This window comes from Epinephelus fuscoguttatus, linkage group LG10, assembly GCF_011397635.1.
Source record: "Epinephelus fuscoguttatus linkage group LG10, E.fuscoguttatus.final_Chr_v1".
Taxonomy (NCBI): Eukaryota; Metazoa; Chordata; class Actinopteri; order Perciformes; family Serranidae; genus Epinephelus; species Epinephelus fuscoguttatus.
In genome coordinates, this window is record NC_064761.1 from 35,853,883 (window position 1) to 35,873,217 (window position 19,335).

Below are 19,335 nucleotides of genomic sequence, written 5' to 3' on the forward strand. Positions count from 1 at the left end.
ATGCTAGTATGTACACACACACCCAAAAACACACTCTTGTGTACAGACGTTAATGTAAATAGACAAATGCACACACCAAATGTGCATACACAATCACACACACAGCGCACACACACACACAGCAGTTAATGATGACCAGATGTGGGGAAGTGATGCGTAGTGTTTTGCGGTTTGGTCTAATCTCCAAGTATCGGACCGAGCTTTCTCTGGCCCCTCCGCCCTCAGACCTGCTTCTCTCTTTACTCCAGTCTCCTTATCACACTTTACATTCAAAACAAAAGAAATCAGAGCTTAATTCGTGATGTGTAGCGCTGATAAAACCAAAACATGGATGAGACTGACAAGCTTTTAAGCCCATCGTTTTCAGGCTGGACTCGCGTCATAAAGTAGGTGTCATAACTAACCTGTGTCACCTGGGGGACCAGATCCATCCACCACAACCAGCGGCTTGGTAGACGTCTTGGTGTTCAGCATCATGGTCATGATATTGTCCAGACCAAGAGAATCGCAGGACTCACCGGGCTGTAAGCACTGTGTGGGCAGAATTTACATAATTTTAAGTGAAGAAATCCAACGAAAAGAAACATGCCACTCTGTCATAAAGCTTTTATGCGCCACAATTTTTTAAAACAGACAAGCAACCATCCACATTTCTCAACCTTGAGTAAATGTCTTCTGTCACACCTGACCCAAACTTGGAAATTAAACAAATGACTAACTCATGAGCCCATTCCTGACCCTGATCAGAATCAGAATATAACAATCAGCTTCTGAATCACAACTTTTTTACAATCATTTAAAAGTGACGAGGTGAAAAAGTAGGGGAAAGTGCTCGCAAGAGACTGCATGAGTTGGACTGATAACACAGTCAGAGAAAAATGAAAGCGATGCCTAAGACGGATGCTTATTTTGTTCCGCAGCTGGATACTTGGCAAACCTTACACTGATTCATGTTTCCTGCTTAGCATTGGGTGCAGACCTGATACTGAATGACTCAGCTCAGCAAGAGTAAAAATCTCAAAAAACAATACTACTCATCCTGTATACCTCTGGATAGACTAAAAAACTTTGATGCTTCATTAAACACGCAAAAGAATTTGAAGAAGACTATACTGCATACCTTGGACAGTCCTTGGCTGCTCAGAGGTCTCTTGGAGCACAGAGACATCTCACAGTGCAGGAAAAGCAGGGACATGTTGAACTTTGAGTTGAAGTTGAAGCTGAAAATTTTCTTCTCCGCAGGGAAGTCCCTCTGAGGATAGTACTTGACGGAGCCGTCTGTGGGGCAGACCGTCTCAATGAGAGTGTAGTCTGAGGCCACACTGGGGTTGGAGTTGGGAGAAATGAAGCAGGATATGACGGTGAACCCCAGCTCTGGATCTGATGTGGCTGATGTGACCTAAGGGGAGAATAGAGAAGAAAACAACATTTATTCTTCAAATACATGGATCATTTGTCATTTGAACCTCTTTGTCCAAGTCTAAGACTGGAGTTGTGATTGATGAGTCTGATAAGCACTGCCATCAATCATCCTGCTCTTATACTTCAGTTTACAGAGAACATTGCCATTTTACACCCACTTTAGAGTGGGTTACACAAAACAAAACAACTGAGGCATGACGTTGCTCCAGTGTGTGATTTTAGACAGCATGCAGGCAGCTCGTAGGCAAAAGAGGCGTGATGGGCATGACACATAAGACAACAGCATCAGCCTCTAGTTTGACATCTAACATATGCCCCGACACTGCTTTATAAACTATAACAATGGCATAATGGCACAATGGCTGCCGTTCTTCTTCTTTGAGTTAGCTGCTAACTGCTAGCAGCTGCTTTTTTGCCATGGGTCCTTCCTGCCTGCTCTCCCTTTTACACAGATGTCAATGCGGCACTTTAACTACCTTTGTTGCCAGCTTAAAGGCGAGGCAACTCTGTCCCCCAATTCTGTGATCATACCATTAATAAAGACGGGCGACGTGGAACAACGGCGAGACATTCCCACCTTGAACAAGCAGTGTAAAAGGGGCTTAAATCTCAGCAGGAAAGCGAATAAGCTAATTTCCCAAAATGTCAAACTGGATCAAATGATATTATACGAAGTGGTTTCTCATGGTCACAATCCCAGTTTCCATTAGCTTTACAAAGCTATTTAGAGGGACAGTTCTTGGCTCATTCAGCCAAGAAGGACGCCATTAATGTTTACATCTTGCACCGTCACAAGCACGAGCCTCTTGCCCATGAGCAGATGCACACTTCCTTCTGCATGGTGGGTGTAGCTCAGTAGAGACAAAATAGTTCCTACATGAAACTGCTCACAACAAAGTCTGTGGATTATCTTGACCAACTGAGTCATGATTTCTGGGAAGAGACATTGCTTTTGAGTTTTTCAAATTATTTTTTTGGCACTTTGAGCACCACAAGCTGAGTGCCGTCTAGTTCCATTCTACTGGAGAGAAGGCAGACGTCACTATAGCTGACTTGTGTGTATTTTTGATTTGGGGCTAAACTGTCCTTTTTAGCACCTTTCAACTTATTGTTTTGGTTTTATGGTTTTATTTCAGGAGTTGCTGGAAACCAGATCTAAAGGGAGAGTGGATATTGGATTTTATTCATCAGGTGGGCATAAAAAAAGGACTCAGAATGAATGCTGCTTGGATGGATAACAACTGTTTGTTTTAAACATTAGCTATGTCAAGTGAAACAAATTTCTTTAAGTAATATTTCAGTCACAGCTAGTTAGTAATAAAAGTAATATCTTTTCATCCATAATCATCCCCTGAGTTCCTCCTCTTTCCCTCTTTTGGACTGGTCTTGCATACAGAAAATCCTTTGTAACCAGCTGGCTCTGCATCCATGCTGTCAGCGTAGCACCTCCTGCTGATATCATCATAAATCATTTTGTCAGAGGAGCTCAGAGTGTGAGCCTTTGCCATCTCTTACATGACCTCCATAGTTACTGTTGTGAAACAAGGATTTTGATTCAGCCAGACAGGATACAGAGACATGTCGAGAGGAGATACAAAGAACAAGAGGGGTGAAAGTGAGTATTAGCTTTTTAGCCCCAACTAGACAAAATACACATCGGCCTTGTGGATGCTGCACCAGGAGATCAAAGTAGGAAGGGCTTAAGTCCCAGACAGAGAGTACACAGAGGAAAGTTTTCTTGCTAAAGTTTTAATTTAGGAACAAAAACACAACTTTCATGAGACTAATACTGCACTAAACTGCAAAACACAGACTCATAAATAAAAAGTAATATACTAGAAGTGCAAAGATTACCTCCACAAAAACGTCCTGCTTTTGTGCAACAGTGAAGAAGGCCTGGCGTGAAGGATTGTTGAACGGCAGTGTGTTGTACAGCTCCATGTTGAATGTTGTGTTGCTGACTGGTTGCCTTCCTGGTCCTGGTACAATCCTGGGAAGTGTCACCGAGGTTTCCTGGCTCTTTCGGTACGTGCAGTTGAACTAGGGGGAGAATAAGACATAAGCCAACACAAATATCAGCAGGGATCTGACATCTGATTCCACTGCTAAGCATCCTCAACCCTGCAAGACTGTGTGTCAGCGTTTGACCACATAAAGATGGATCAGAAAACGGGGGAAGGAACATAAGAGATACTGTATAAACAAGAACAATAAGTGGGAGACAAGGAATGGATGAGACAAAGGAAAATAAGTCCGTAGAGGGAAGGAGATGGAGCAACTTCAAAATGGAAAATATCAGGTCAAGTTCATAAAACAGACATCATGGAAAGACGGGGAGATTGCAGAAACCAGATGAGCCTTTACGTGTACCAAGGGACTCTGGGAAATAGAGTTTCTTCCAACTCTGTATGATTTACATAGAAATGTCGATGATAATTGATCTTGACTTGTCAACTTTCACCCTGCAATGAGATTGAGCTCTCACAGAGGCAGAACCACAATGATTCCACTGTCTTACCATTATGACGGACTGGTGTTCTGGGGCCTCCGTAAGTGTCCTCTCAACTGGGTCCCTCGGGAACAGCACGTCTCCAGATTCCAGATCCTCATAATCCAGCGGCCCACCACTCCCATCCTTAGTCTCAGCATGACTTATCAGGACCTGCAATCCACAGAGGAGTCCGTCAGTCACAAAGCCTGAGCCACATCACTTAGTAAGTGAAAGAAAAATCCCTTCCAGACTTTTTTCTTTAAAAAGGTCCAGTTGTGACTAGTGTTGCTTAACACAGAGATTTGAATCTTTGAGAGGGGTTGCAAAAACATTCTGCAACCTATGAGTTGGATTTAAAATGTGGGAATGTCCCATGGCTTCAGCAGTGGGACTCGTCCTGGACAAAAACATAAAAACATACTTTTAATTTCTCAGTAGAATAGAAGAATGTCAGGGGTCTGACATGAGTACATGCCGCTTTAAGAAAAGTCTGATTTAATGAGGTGAGAGGACAATCTCAATGACACCAAGAGTGTTTTCTTGAGTCTGCACCAAATTAGTTGACCTGTCCCTGGTGCCACTGCCGAATTAAATCAACATGTCACAAGATCGGAGAAACAACAACAGCTAGAGCAGATTATCTTTGATGTGTTGGGACCCAAACAAAGAAATTTTATCTCTTTTGACTGGGGTCAGAGGTTATCCCTGCATCCAACTGCTAACACAAAAGGCAACCTTGGACGTGTGCCCGGGTTTTCAATCTGCATTGGACAGAAAATGTGTTGTTCCAAATTTCCCCCACAAAAGATCTCAAAAGGTTGGGGAGGAAGTGATTCATCCTTGCTTGTTAGAACAAACACGCTGAATGAATGCATTCCATAATAATGAAGACAAGTGGACATGTCAGATGTGAATGCTGAGTCCCATAAAAACACTCCCACACTGTTCAGCAATACGTGCAAATGTACTTTGAATTAATCGTATTATTCTATTTTCTATTTATCCAAAAAACAATTTGTATAAAGCAATTTGTGGAGAAAGTGAAAGGATTGTGTTTCCTATCAGCTGGCTGAGATCTGACCGCTGATGTTGCTAAGAAACATGCTGTCAACTACTAACTGAAGCACATCATAGCCATAAATAGCCGACAAACATTGATACAAGATGTTTTCTCTCTCTGTTTTAACAAGCCCACAAAGCCTTGCTTGTTTACCATCTGTGATTTAAGATGTTTGTGTTCCACTCAGAAAATAAAAGCTCACAAGCTGTGCAAACTAGCTAGTTAGCCTTGTTAGCATTAGCAAAGGCAAACAGTAATGCTAATTTAGAAGGTGCTATCCCCGCACAAAAATAAATAAAGCCTCCTCTCATCAGTATTTACTAGACTGTATAAAAGAAGTGGACATAGCCACTGTGACGTCACTCCCATTTTGAACATGGATGAATTATGAGACCTGAATGGAGTGTTGAAAGCGGGACCCTGGTCCTTCCTATGAAAGCTGCTCAGTGGAGCTTGAAGCCAAAAGGCTCTTTTTCCACGGTATGAAATTACTTGGATGATCGGCACTGCTTCCACATCATTGGGCCCATCGAGCAGACACACTAGAGACTTCCGCCAACCAACATGGCTACTTTTGGTTTAGTGCTCTGCTAACTTGAATGTGTATAAAATGATTTGACCTTGCAGCCGTTCTAGACTTTCAAAATGTTATCAGACCAAATGGATTAAATTGTGAGAGTAAAACAAGTAGTTTCGCATGGGATTGTGATTTACAGACATCTTTTTCTCAATGTAAGACGATAGGAAACTCTTTATGGGCCCAATGACATCACATGACGAACTCGGGAGCTGTAATTCCACTCTGCAAAAATTGGCTTCAAAGCCTGGTGTGCTTCCTAGTCCTTATGTTTGGCATTTTGGTAGTTGCCCTCTTGGTTTTTTGGAGCCAGAAGTGACCATATTTGGACGAGAGTATGGAGCTAAGGAGGATTTTCTCTCCAAGAGGGGAAATACAATATCTGCAGTCTGCAAAACTCATATGCAGTTTTTTAATGCTTGGACATGATAATCACTAAAACGTATGTCATGCAATAATAACGATAATAACAACAAGTGGAATGGCTGAGGGCGGCACGGTGGTGTGGTGGTTAGCACTCTCGCCTCACAGCAAGAGGGTTGCCGGTTCGATCCCGGGAGCCCTTCTGTGCGGAGTTTGCATGTTCTCCCCGTGTCAGCGTGGGTTCTCTCCGGGCACTCCGGCTTCCTCCCACAGTCCAAAGACATGCAGATTGGGGACTAGGTTAATTGATAACTCTAAATTGTCCGCAGGTGTGAATGTGAGCGTGAATGGTTGATTGTCTCTATGTGTCAGCCCTGCGATAGTCTGGCGACCTGTCCAGGGTGTACCCTGCCTCTCGCCCGATGTCAGCTGGGATAGGCTCCAGCCCCCCCGCGACCCTCAAGAGGATGAAGCGGTTAGAAGATGAATGAATGAATGAATGAATGAATGGAATGGCTGACTGATGCATTGAGTAACATGCAAGAAGACACTGCAACTTCAAAGTTATCTATAGATGCTGGTGGTAGCCTTTCAGCGGCATCGTAAATTTTTGTTGGTTTCCTTTTTTTTTTCAGTCTTCAGCTAAACTTAAAAGACAGTGTTTGTTTCCACATTTATATTTACATTATAATCTAGGTGGCCACTGTTTATGGTTCAGGTAAACCAGCTTTATTGACATGACTTGTTTTAGCATAATAATAGGTGTTGTACTCACAGAGTTGATGTACAGGGCCATTGGACTACCCTGCATGGGATATACGGTGGTCTGACAGCCAGTCAGAGGAGTTTCCAGTGTGTAGTGGGTGGCATTGACTGTTGCTTTGCAAGCTGGGTCTTGGAGCGTGAGGTTGGCATGAGCATACCCGTTCGCCTGAGGAAACATAAAAAAAACTGCAACATTGGAAAAAGATTTAAAAAAACTTTTCCTTTATTAGCTCATTTCTGGAATTAAAAAAAAAGTGGTTGTGTGAGACTTTGAGTTCCCAGGAATAAACAAATCCCACAAGGTGGTCTAGCTCCAGCCTCAGCTTCTCCTAATTACAGTCTATGCCAGTTTCCATTCTGTGATGTGGGCTGTGTGTGCCATTCCCGCGCTCAGACGGCAAATGTTGGGAAACGTCCCTCTTGCTTCAATGTCAGCCTGTGTATAACAGGGATGCTTAAGAGTATTTACTTAACAGTATTTCTCTTTGTTTTACTTTTGCGGATGTTTAACCAGGTTTTCCTTAAGTATGGCAATTATCATGGCAGCAGGCAAAACTGATCTCTGCAGCTGAAGGCCAAGATATTAACCCACAAATGACCTATAGATGTGTATATTAGGACAGTTTCTTCATTTGCTATCATTACCATAATGTCCACTTTGATATAATACATGCATGCACACAAAAGATACTTTTCAGATATTAAAAACCTAGCAACATGAAGGTTATGTTGGCATTTGTTAAGAGCAGAGCAGAAGACTTTCATTTATCCCACTAATTGCTCTTGACACTGGTATTCTCTTTGAGTGTCCTCCGTGTTTGTTGTTTTCTGTCCCTCTTGTCACAGTTTGTCACATCAAGTCTGTGTCGCAAGAGCAAAGATGAAAAAACAAAATACTCGAAAGCAAATGTGACCAATCAGACGGTCAAACAATTTTCAGATGTGCGACTTGAATCACAATCCAAATTTCCAATGACACTGGACAAAGTCTGTTGGGAAACAAAACTGTCTATAGATCTGTCTGTTTAACATTGGAGTGGGACATTTCTCAACTGTTTGTTTCTTTGCTTTAACAATTCGTTAGTTAATCAACAGAAGATGTATTTATTTAATCTGATTATGGGTAATATGGCTTTGAAATAATAATATCCGCTAAACTACTCTACACTACTAAAATACTACAGTAAACTAGTAACTGAAGTATTTTAACAACAAAGTTAAAGTACTATTATAATAAAGTTAAATAAAGATGTTACAAAGTTTAAAAAAGTATTGTTTTAATAGAGATTACAAATGTAACTTTATTGTAACAGCACTTTATTGAACTTTATTAGAACAGTGTTTTATTTACTTACTTACTTATAATAGTACTTTTTAAAACTATCACAATACTTTATTTAACTTTAAAAGTGAGGTGTTATAATAAAGGTAAATAAAGTACTGTGATAATAAATTAATGCTGAAATAGTAAAGAAATGCTGAAATAATGCTTAAGTACTTTTATAGTAAAGTTAAACTATTGTTATAATAAAGTTAAATGAAGAACTGATACAACTAAGTTGAATAAAGTACTGTTATAATAAAGGTAAATAAAGTATTGTTTCTAGAAGTACTATAATAATCAAGTTCAATAAAGTAGTTTTAATAAAGTTTAATAAAGTACTTTTAGAATAAAGTTAAATAAAGAAATGTTGAAATAAAGTTAAATACAGTATTGTTATAATGGAATAGATCAAATAGGAAGTATTGAAGTTTTTGCTGTGAACTTGAAGCTTTTAGTCAACAGTCAACAGTCAGCTGTTAGCAGTTAGCGGAAAGTTAAACTGTCCGTGTGGTGCCGTTGTGAAATGCGAGGATTTATTCACTGTGGCTGGGGAGCAAACTAACTGCTCTCCAATTTTATAATTTTATCCATCTCATGTGCAACAAGCTGTGATACATTGAGTTCAATAGATATATCACCCACCCCTAATTATTTGTTTCAAATATAATACCTATAATTTGCTGGTTAGAGCTACATTTGCCCTGATCTGCTTGTTCATGTTATTAAAAAAAATAAAATTAATGAAATGAATGTTTTAGTAGTAAATAATTTCAATAATACAAATATCTGATAAATAATCAATTTATTTGCAGCACCTTATGTTAATGTACATGATATTCAGGGATAGTTTGTGTTTCTGGTTCTGTTTTTTTGCATTTTTTTAAGTTGTTTATTTATACTTGTTGCATGCTGGAATAAAATAAAACTAAACCATCTGGAATAATCATTCGTTGTAGCCTGATATGTTTCTAGGCAGGCTCCATGATGGATGAAATCCTGCTGTCCACTCACCTGCAGGCTTTCTTTGTCGATGCTGACAACCATCCTCGTGTCCTCACACTGCACACTGAGGCCAACACTAAGAATGCCCTGGTGCTCCTCGAACTCTCCATTCTCCCAGGGCCGGTCGTCGAGGGAGGGGGACAGAGGCAGGTAGGGTAGGCCGTCAGACACAGATGGAGGGAAGGGAAAGGGCAGGCCTGAGTGCCGTGTCGCAGCTCCCGCTCTTGGATGAGGACTGGAGTCGCGCAGGATGGAGAGCTCTGGAGGCAACATGCTCTCCAGAGGATCCACCACATCTGGAAGTCACACATTGTTGAAACCTCATGAGGCTGATTTAACAGGCAGAGAAATTACACAGGACTGCGACTATAAAACCATTTCACAATTTCACGCTCGTCTCTCTATAATGACCGTGAAATGGGCAATATTAGTCTTGAAATTGTAGCAGCTGCTAAATTGTATGTCTCACACATGGTATTCTTGCTATAATTAAACTGAGCATGCAATTTCTGCTTCAGTATGACTGAATTCAGAGGATGTCTCTTCAGTTTACCTGGCTCTCTAAGTCGGATATTGAAGTGGTTAGCCATAGGAGTGTTGGTGTAAGACGTGACTGGGCTGTAGCCATGCTCCCCTGCCCACTTTATCAGTGCTTGTGGCCCTGATGGCAAGTGCTGCTTGGGGGATTTTGACACTTGCATCAGTCTCTCCACATTTGAGCTGACACTCACAGTATCAGAGGCCTGTGGAAAAGAAAGCAGAGACGTCATATATCTCGTCTTAGTGTATGTTTTCCATCAAAAAGAACAAATTGGCATTTCTAGAAGATCATACATTTGTGTAAGCTCCTTTAAGATCTTCAGAAACAGAGGACATGATTTACTGCTCCGCAGATATTCCATTTCAAGTACAGTCCTGTTCTCATGCTGCACTGAGTGTGAATCATATGTATGAGTGTGAGGTCATGGGCGTGTCATCCCTCAATCAATGCTGTGAAACCAACATGTTAGTTTGCTCTTAAAATTCGTGTCCTGCCCTACAGCATACCCTCCGTGTGTGAGGGAGTAACGATTCGTTCTCACAGCCGTTTCCCACACATTCATCTCTCTTGAGCAACACCGAGGAGAACCCGCTTTCTGACAGGAGCAAGATTTTGTTTTTTACGAGGCCATCCTATCACATAAATAGTTGACACGCTCCCAAACACTGGTTGCACAAGCACAGCATCCTGTGTGCCACTGCTGTCAAATAAAAGTCAAAGTGTCAGCTTGTGGGAACAAAAAGGTCGGATCAAGACATAGTTTTGTAAGTCACGTAAATCTCAAGTGTTGCACTCAAGTCCCAAGACAAGTCCCAGGTCCCAAACTTTGAGTTTAGAGTCCTGAAGAGGTCATATTAGATTGTCACCAAAACGAATGAGTGATAAAAGAAAAAAAATCACATTTACAAGACTCATGAATGGTTTTTAAAATTTATATTAATTTGTTACAAGTTAAAACAAGTGTGACTAAACGACGTTGCACGTACAGTTAACATCCATGTCTCTGAAAACATGGATGCTTCGCACACATCTTTACCCCAGCAGCACAGATGATCTGTACAATCAGCAGTTTCAAGTTGGACACCCAGGATCAGTGTCACCAACTCAGTATCTGACCAAATGTCTCCCTTCTGTTCCTGAGATATGACACTGAATGATGGACAGAAAAGTGGTTTTGCAGAACATTATGATGTCATGGTGAAGTTGACCTTTTTTGGATATAAAATGTCATCATTTCAACATTTTATTCTGTTAGGAATTTGTGTGAAATTTCGTCAACCTTTGACGAGCGAAATCTAACCAGTTCATTCTTGAGTCCAAACTCCCTCAAAGTGTAAGTGACTTTGACCTTTGGCTACCAAATTCTAATCAGTTCATTGTTGAGTCCAATTAGATGTTTGTGCCAAATTCCCTTAAGGTGTTCTTGGGATATTGCCTTCCCCAGAATGGGACTGATGGGGTCACAGTGACCTTGACCTTTGACCACCAAATTCTAATCAGTTCATCTGTGACAGAAAGTGGACGTTGGTGCCAAATTTGAAGAAATGCCCCCAAGGTGTTCTTGAGATATTGTGTTCACGAGAATGAGACTGACTGATGGGGTCACAGTGACCTTGACCTTTGAACACCAATTTCTAATCAGTTCATTGTTGAGTCCAAGTGGACGTTGGTGCCAAATTTGAAAAAAATCCTCCAAGGTGTTCTTAAGATATTGTGTTCACAAGAATGAGACAGACGAGGTCACAGTGACTTTGACCTTTAATCACCAATATCTAATCAGTTCATCCTTGACTAAATGTGGAAGTTTGTGCCAAATTTGAAAAAAAAAAATAAATAAAAAAAAATCCCTCAAGGTGTTCTTGATACATTGCGTTTATGTAAATAAGACAGACAAAGTCACAGTAACTTCGACCTGTAACCACTTTAACCACCAAAATCTAATTAGTTCATCCTTGACTCCAAGTGGATGTTTGAGTCAAATTTAAAAAAAAAAAATAATAATAATAATAATAATAATTCCCTTAGGGTGTTCTTGACATACGGCATTCATCAGAATGAGACAGACGAGGTCACGGTGACCTTGACGTTTGCCCTACGACCACCAATATCTAATCAGTTCATCCTTAATTCCATGTGAACATTTGTGTCAAAGGCACAAAAAGGGCATTAAAAACTGGGGGCAAATATACTGATTCATGGCACACTTTTCATGGATGTAAATTTACGGTGCCAAATGCCCAGAGCGGTTACACTGCAGCCTGTTGCACCACTGCTGGCTGCAGCTCTCTCCCTAAATACTGGATCAATTTATAAAATTGTTCTTCCCGTTAGTCACTTAGACAAAATACGGAGTTGAAAAAAACATCACTTTCTCTTTAAGGGATCACCACAGTTATAATAATTCATCCTGAGGGCGACACAGAATGTCTTTACCAAATTTCCTGGCAATCCATCCAGTAGCTGCTGGTGGACACACTGACCAACGGGCCAACATTGCCATCCATGAGCCATTCTAAAAATTATCCAGCATGGCTAAAAATGATCTGAGTGGGTAGAAGAAAACACAAATCATCCACCAACTTCCACCAGAGGCATTACAATCCGTTTGTGCTGATGTAAGTACCACAGGCTGTGACCTGGCATCACACTCACACAACCTGACTGACTTACTGTACAGCAGTGACCGGACAGCTGTACAAACACACTGCGCCTGGAAAAAAGGTGCAGTGTCATGGCTGCAGCAGCCCTGCAGGAGTATCAGCATTACACAGTAAGGAAACACAGAACCCCTCACTCACCTCCACTGAAATCAGTACAGGGTTAACAGAGCAGAGAGGTGCACACAATACAACTGATGGGTCTGTCATACCATAAATACCAAATGTCACGAGACAAATGAAATATTTTGAGAAATGCACAACATTAGCGAGTCTCTTTCGGTCCTAATGCACCGACTTTTTTTTTACTCAGGGTTTAAAATGTCATCCCTGGAGCAATTTCAGTAGTTGGACTACTGCCAATTCCCCATCGACATGATCTACAGTTAAACTATTCTTCCAAAGTTTACATAGGTGTCATATTCTTATAGTTTCTAAGAGTCCTGAGAGACTTGAGTAACAGTAATGAAGATTTAATATCAAAACTGTGTACTCACACTCAGCGCTGATATGTATAAAACCATAGTTCCAATAAAGGGCATTCTGATATATTGCAGTAATTAGCCAGTGTTTGTCTTCTGTGTGTGGCGAGGAGGCCCTAACAGCTCGCCGCTTAAGAAAGTGCCCAAAGCAGGCGCGGCTCATTATTCACATTGTGACTGATGGGAAGCAGCTTATGTGCAGCTGGAGTACTGTAGTAGCCTTGACTCTGAAAATATGTGATGCCCCCACCACTGCTGTGCCTGGCTCTCTGAATGTGATGACAATCCCTGGAGCTGCCACGATGAAATGTCACAGTTCCTCCTAACCTGTTATCCCCACCCTCTCCTGCAGTGTGGGCCCGGGCGCCAATTCAACACACTTTCTGGTGTGACAAATTCTTTGGTCATTGGTGCAAAGTGCTGACATTTCTGTCTGCGACATGACTTGTGAGTTACTGTGATGTGTGATAACATGATATAAAATCTCAGTGGTGAAGTCAGCAGAGGAGAATAAGAGATGAATGGAAAGCTTTTGTCTGTTTTCATGCTGCTAGCTTACCACTACTGCCAGCTTGCCAATCACACTGTGGGCCTTGATGACCCAGTTGACAGACTTGGCACACTTGAGCAGCAAGACGACGTCACGATGCAGCGGGGCATCGTCCTCCAGAGGCCGTAGATCTACTATGACATCCACCTGGAAAGCACTGCACAGAGGGAGAGACCAAGAATTTTGGACGGTTAGGTCTACAGTACGTAGTGTTATCATGCCTTCTGCGTCTGGCCAACTAATTAAAAAGCTGGATGCATTCCCAGAAAAAAAGCAGACATGTGCACTACAGACCTGATAACACTGGAGTGAGATACAGCGCAACAAATTCCCAGATTTGTAGTCTTTTGGGCATACAGAGTAATCACTCCACTGGGGGAATGAGACGATTATCTGGCAACCTGGACTTTGAGACCCAGTTTTGAAATATCTTTCGCAAAACAACACCACTAAGTGACCCCCAACTCGCCTTCATGGGAGTTTCCATCCAAAACTAATCCTCAGAGATTAGTGAGAGCATCTTGACCTCAAAATGAAACTATGACAACATGTTTTCTTGGCTGCTCACCTGCTGGAGTTGGGGGCTTGGAGCTCGATGATGTGGACTTCTTGGTCTTTGTCGGGTCCGGACAGGACACAGCCCTTTGATGCCTGTGGCTCCACGTAGCCGCCCAGGTAGTTCAGAGACAGGAACTTGGTATCAATTTTGCAGGTGTCAGAAAACAGTGGATCTGAAAGCGGAGAGATATTTATGTTACTGGTCAGGGGCTCTGTAAGGCTATTTTAATCCCCCAATGGAGAAATACGGCTTTTTGTTACCCTGCACCACAGAGAGGTCACAGCACAAGGTCAGCTGCGTAACAGTACCCCCTGCTTCTGGGAGGAATTCAATGTCCTGTCACGGAGACTTCAGTAGGGTGGATGTTTGCTTTGACTGAGCCGTTTCAGCTGAGGAACAGTCTTCCTGCTCACTTTATCACACAGCCTTGCAGCTGGTATACCTATTGTCGCAGAGCTAACTAGGCCCCTTGTTGGATGAGGTTGAGTGTGCTCTGATTGGCATGACCTGTCTTCTTATCAACAGGGAAATCACTCTTTTGGATTTTACGTGGGAAAACCATGCAAAGGTTTTCACCAGAATCCCTCAACAATAACAGGACAATAATATTCATAAACATATTTTAGCAAACTTTCTAGTGTTTTTTCCTTCGCTTGCATGACTGTTCAAAAAATTCGCAAACTGCTAAGAAAGTACCTTTAGAAAGTAAAAAGTTACACCCCTTCTCAGCACTCAGAGAAAACACAAGACAGCTGCTTCCTTATTTGGCAAACAGAGCCAAGGACAAAGTGTAAACTGAAGGTTGGCACCTTCCTTTCCGGAACCCTTGTGGCACTTTAAAGAGCTGAGGGGAGACCTTGAGTATACGAGCCTGGTTAGGAAGCAAAGTGAGAATCTGTCCATCTTCATGAAACACCACTGACAATGTGGAGGAGTGGAAATCTACAGCTCTTTGCTTGAAGTAAACATCATGGCACTCTGGGCTTTTGCCAAACCACAGCCCCCTAATGACACAAGCCAAACGCTTGCAGGCTGAGCAACCACTCCACAGCGACTAACACAGAGAGAGAACTTATCACCGGCAGTAGTGGTGCCATTACTTCTCTCCAGACATGAGCTTTTCTTTATTTCCATGTGCTGAAAGATGCTCGTTAAAAACAAGATGTCCTGTCTGAGAGCTGATGCATTTGAAGTTGGACGTGCTGTCTGTTCAGTGCGTGTATGGCCAGTGGAGAGTGAAGAATCGAAAGTCTGCAGCTCAAACGTATAAAGATCAATCATAGCTTCCCCTGAGAATCTCCTAGAGCTTCCTCACTTCACCCAAACTCCCCCTCATCTTACTTATTGGAAAAAAAGTGAAAGCGATAGTTTATCTTCTGCTTACCTTGGGTTTTTTCCATCTGATGTTTCGTCAACCTATATATGCTCTCCACCAGATGTTGTACATTTATTATTGTCATATTTGTGAGAATAATGGAGGTCAGACCACTTGGCAAAAGAGACAAATGATAGACATTTCCGTGGATTTGAATCAAAGGATAAGATTTTGTCAAAGATGATCTGACAAGCTGTCCAAAAACTAAATTCACCCTCCAAAGTCTTAAATAACAATTTGCCTATTTCACACTTTTTGTTCAGATCACTATTGTGGCTTCATTTTTTAGTGTCTAGAACTTCCGCATCTCAGTTTATCTCTGACTAGCGCACTATCACACATTCATTCATACATAAAAACAAAAACTAAATCTGAATGGTCTCAAGACTGACAGTACCCTACAAACATTAATTACAGACAGTTATGCTGATGATGTCATCCATTATGTGGAACATACCCTAAGGAATTTTTGACCTCTAAAGGTGTTACAAAGCAATTTTTTTTTAATGAGTGTTTCCTTGTTGTGTTTGTATCATGCATGCGCATTAAGATACGCACATACATAAGCGACACGACACACTCTCAATGCTTGTTTCACACTTTCTGTTTGACAGTTGGTGGTGCTATCATACATATCATCATAGCAATGCTCCTGTAAAGGTAGTGATGAAGAAGACGACCAGTCAGCATACAGGGATATGAATACTGCATAATATAAATCTAAAAAAATCAGTTCTGTTGGTGTTTTACAAGGAAACTTTCTAACTTTTACTCATCTAGTGTCTTCAAGTGATATTATTGTTGGCACTACTGTCACAAAGACAATCAAATGGCTTTCAATGTTCCTCAGGAACTAGCAACTAACAACAAATACAGGACACACTGCATTTTGTTTTCCACATTTACGTTAGCTGTTTCACCGCCTGCCATTTCTGCCACTGAAGATAGTGACTGAGAGTTTACATTGACAGCCTTTGGTAACTGGGGATAGCTATTGATATCTAACAGGGGGAAAAGGTGCTTTCCTCTTCCTGATTTTGTTGTGTAATTGTTGTTGTTTTTTTGGGGGGGGGGGGGGGAGAAAGAGCAGATAACAAAAATGTACTACGACCAATAAGAACAAAAATAAATAAATTAATTCATTAATTCAAAAAAACAAAACAAAACAGGTTAGTGCTGAGTTGTGCAGAGTACATAGTAAATTAGTTCGCAGCAATATCATACATGTATACATTTTAAAAGTTTACACCATAGAATATACAAATTAATTATTTATGAGCTGGACACACTTTCAGACCCCAACGTATAGGTGTGGTACTTTCCCCATTTCAAATCATATTTCCCCACCTTATCCAACAATCGGTATGATAGGCGCTCAAAAGCAGCCAACTGCCCAAGAGATGTATACCACAAGAATGGCGCAGGTGCAGCAGATGCTTTCCAGTCTTTAACAAGCAGTCTCCTCCCTAACATAAAGGCAGTTTGGATCCACTCCGCTAAGGGAGGATTCAAATCTTTTAGTAAGGAAGGATCTCCCAAAATAAATAACTTGAGAGAAAATGGAATAATGACGCCAGTAATGTTTTCCACTGTAGTGTGTATTACAAACCAATATTGAACTTAAACAGTTCCAGAGCATGTGCACTTAACCGCCATCCTTGTCATGACACCTCCAACACTCAGGACTATCAGCCAAGCCCGCTCTATGGAGCTGGTTGTGTAATTGTTGATGCACTTCCTTTGTGACATAAACGACATCCTTAATTTTCCCAGAAGATCATTCCTGGCGGCAGAAAGACATTCATAGTGAAAGCGAGGCGTACAGGGTACAAATCTACACAATCATCAATCACAATCTTTAGCCATTACATTGTGCAATCAACATTTACTTCATAATGATAAGTTAAAGCAAACAGCTTGTTTATTTCCACTTTAAGTTAGCCATTAGTTAACGTTTTTATGATTAGCAAATGTGCCACATACCTCTGCAACTAAAAATTATTTTCAGTTTTGTCTGTAGATTATTTTATCATTATCAGTTAATAATCTAGCCTATAAAAACTCAGAAATGTCTGTCACAATTGCCTATTATCTGTATTCAGATTGCTTGTTTTGTCAGACCAACAGTCCAGAACTAAAAGATATTTAATAATTAATCAATTATCAGAATAGCTGCAGATTAATTTCTGAAAAATTGATTAATCAACTTCTATCTCTTAAAAAACATTAGAAGGAGTCTCAAAAAAGAGAAAGTATCTGTTTATATGTTAAAAACATATATATACTGGTATATGTAGAGTAATGCATGCAATGATTTATTTTTTGTAGTTCAGCCAAAATACTAAAGACACATTATCTGTGCATTTTCTATATATTTCTGGGGTTCAGTAACTTAGGACTGTAAGCAGCCACAGCTCAGAGCTACCACAGGTAGCCTGATAAATTGTGTGAAAGGGTGAATGCCTGTTGTGGGAAGGAAATTCTTTTCCCAGAGACGTGCATGTAAACTGGTTCAAACACGAAGCTAAGTGCAGTTATGGGAGCTGAAGGGGAATAGGGAGGCATGCCTTGGGGGCCGAGAGCTATGTTGGGAATTTTGGGAATCTAGAACACACCTTCTCCGACTTTGATGTAGATGTCTTGAGTCATCCTGAGCTCAGAGAACGAGGTGACTGCCCTGTACTTCTTCTGGGCCCAGTTGAGGAGGTGCTCGTTGCCATGGGGAAGGGTCTCCTTCTGGATCTGGCAGGAGAGGGAGAAGTTTCCTGGCTGGAAGTGGACCTCTGAGCCCTCAGATACCTGGAGGAGGGGAAAACATTAGAGTGTTAGAGGACAAAAGAGCTTCTGTAATATGCTGTTTTCTTAGTTCTGCACTATGTAAATGCCAAAACAGAAGAGAGATAAGTGCATGTTTTCAATTCGGCTTCAGTGATTTCCAGCATCTATTACAGGTGAATTATTCACTAAAGTAACAAAATAATTGATGGAATATTCTGTATTTAACTTTGCAGTTGAATGTTTCCAGATTCCAGCCAGCAGTGACCTCTCTGTTGAGAAGAATATGCACATAAAAGTCAGCTCAACCAAGCTCAGCTCTATTTTTATTCAAAAAACATCAAATAAGGAAGCTGCAGGCAGATGGACAAGAGAGCTCGGCCTTTCCAAAATTAAACCTGCTCTCTAAACATTGGTGAAACCCATCCTTCACACTCCATCCCAACCGTTTTTTCAAAGCTTCTCCAAATACGCTTGGAGTATTTTTACACATGGTCCTCGACACAATAAGGTGTCTGGTCTCCAGTGTTTATACAGTGTACTGCGTTGTAGTGCGTCATCACAAATGTGGAGGTCTGCTTCAGGATGGCCGCAAGGGGATAACAGAGAAGACACAAATACATGACGCAGACAGGACTGCCAGTAGGTGGGCACCATAAACTGTATAAAATAATGGGCGTAACCACCATGAGGTCACCCATTGGTTTGTGGACTCCTGTTTTGAAGCCTCAAATTTGGCACTGTACCGTCGCCATCTTGGATTTTTGGAGCAAGAAGTACCCATAGCTGGAAGGTGGAGCTCTGGAGGAGAGAGTTGGTTGATTTGACGCCTCAAAGACAACCTGTCACTCAAAGCAATCATGCCCTCAATTAGGCATAATTTTAAGCCTTAAAAAATTCAAACGGGTGAGGGTTTTTTTTTTTTCCGCCAATGCCAGTCTGAGTCATTTAATATTAAGTATCTGTCAATACCAAGTTCCGATCTGATTCTTCGCCATGTCACTGCCTTTGAATTGGACTGACTGGAATTTCTCTATCCCTTTGAGTCAGTATTCTCCAGTGTTTGCTGCTTCAGCACAGCCTTTGCTACCTGAATCAGCTTTGTTCTGTTGTGTTTATTTTCTCTGTCTTCACTTCTTTTGGGAGGATTAATTAATAAAGTATTCTAAACGGCTTTTTCCTTGCGTGGCTTTTGTTGCATTTGCAGTTGCATGGTGAGTGTATTTATCGCTGGCTCTGTTGGCACCGTCGCCAACAAGCAACTGAGCTGAAATGAAACAGTGCTGAAACAAAAGGAGTGCTCATAACTTTGGTAAATAACATAAATAAACAGTTGCGTACTGCATTTTGCTGTTGTTTATGGCATGTAGTGTTTTGTCGCTGGAGGGGCTC

General features: G+C 41.3%; 1 protein-coding gene across 1 annotated transcript in view; it reads right to left on the bottom strand.

Moving 5' to 3' along the window:
* tgfbr3 (transforming growth factor, beta receptor III) overlaps positions 1-19,335 on the bottom strand; it is a 99,127-nt gene that overhangs the window by 19,733 nt on the left and 60,059 nt on the right. Inside the window, exons 5-14 of the mRNA XM_049587404.1 lie at positions 17,784-17,967; positions 13,803-13,965; positions 13,244-13,391; positions 9,558-9,747; positions 9,014-9,300; positions 6,689-6,844; positions 3,941-4,084; positions 3,277-3,462; positions 1,121-1,399; positions 405-531 (exon numbers count right to left, since the gene is read on the bottom strand). Of these exons, the coding sequence (XP_049443361.1) occupies positions 405-531; positions 1,121-1,399; positions 3,277-3,462; positions 3,941-4,084; positions 6,689-6,844; positions 9,014-9,300; positions 9,558-9,747; positions 13,244-13,391; positions 13,803-13,965; positions 17,784-17,967 (1,864 nt within the window). The remainder of the gene's footprint in view (positions 1-404; positions 532-1,120; positions 1,400-3,276; positions 3,463-3,940; positions 4,085-6,688; positions 6,845-9,013; positions 9,301-9,557; positions 9,748-13,243; positions 13,392-13,802; positions 13,966-17,783; positions 17,968-19,335) is intronic.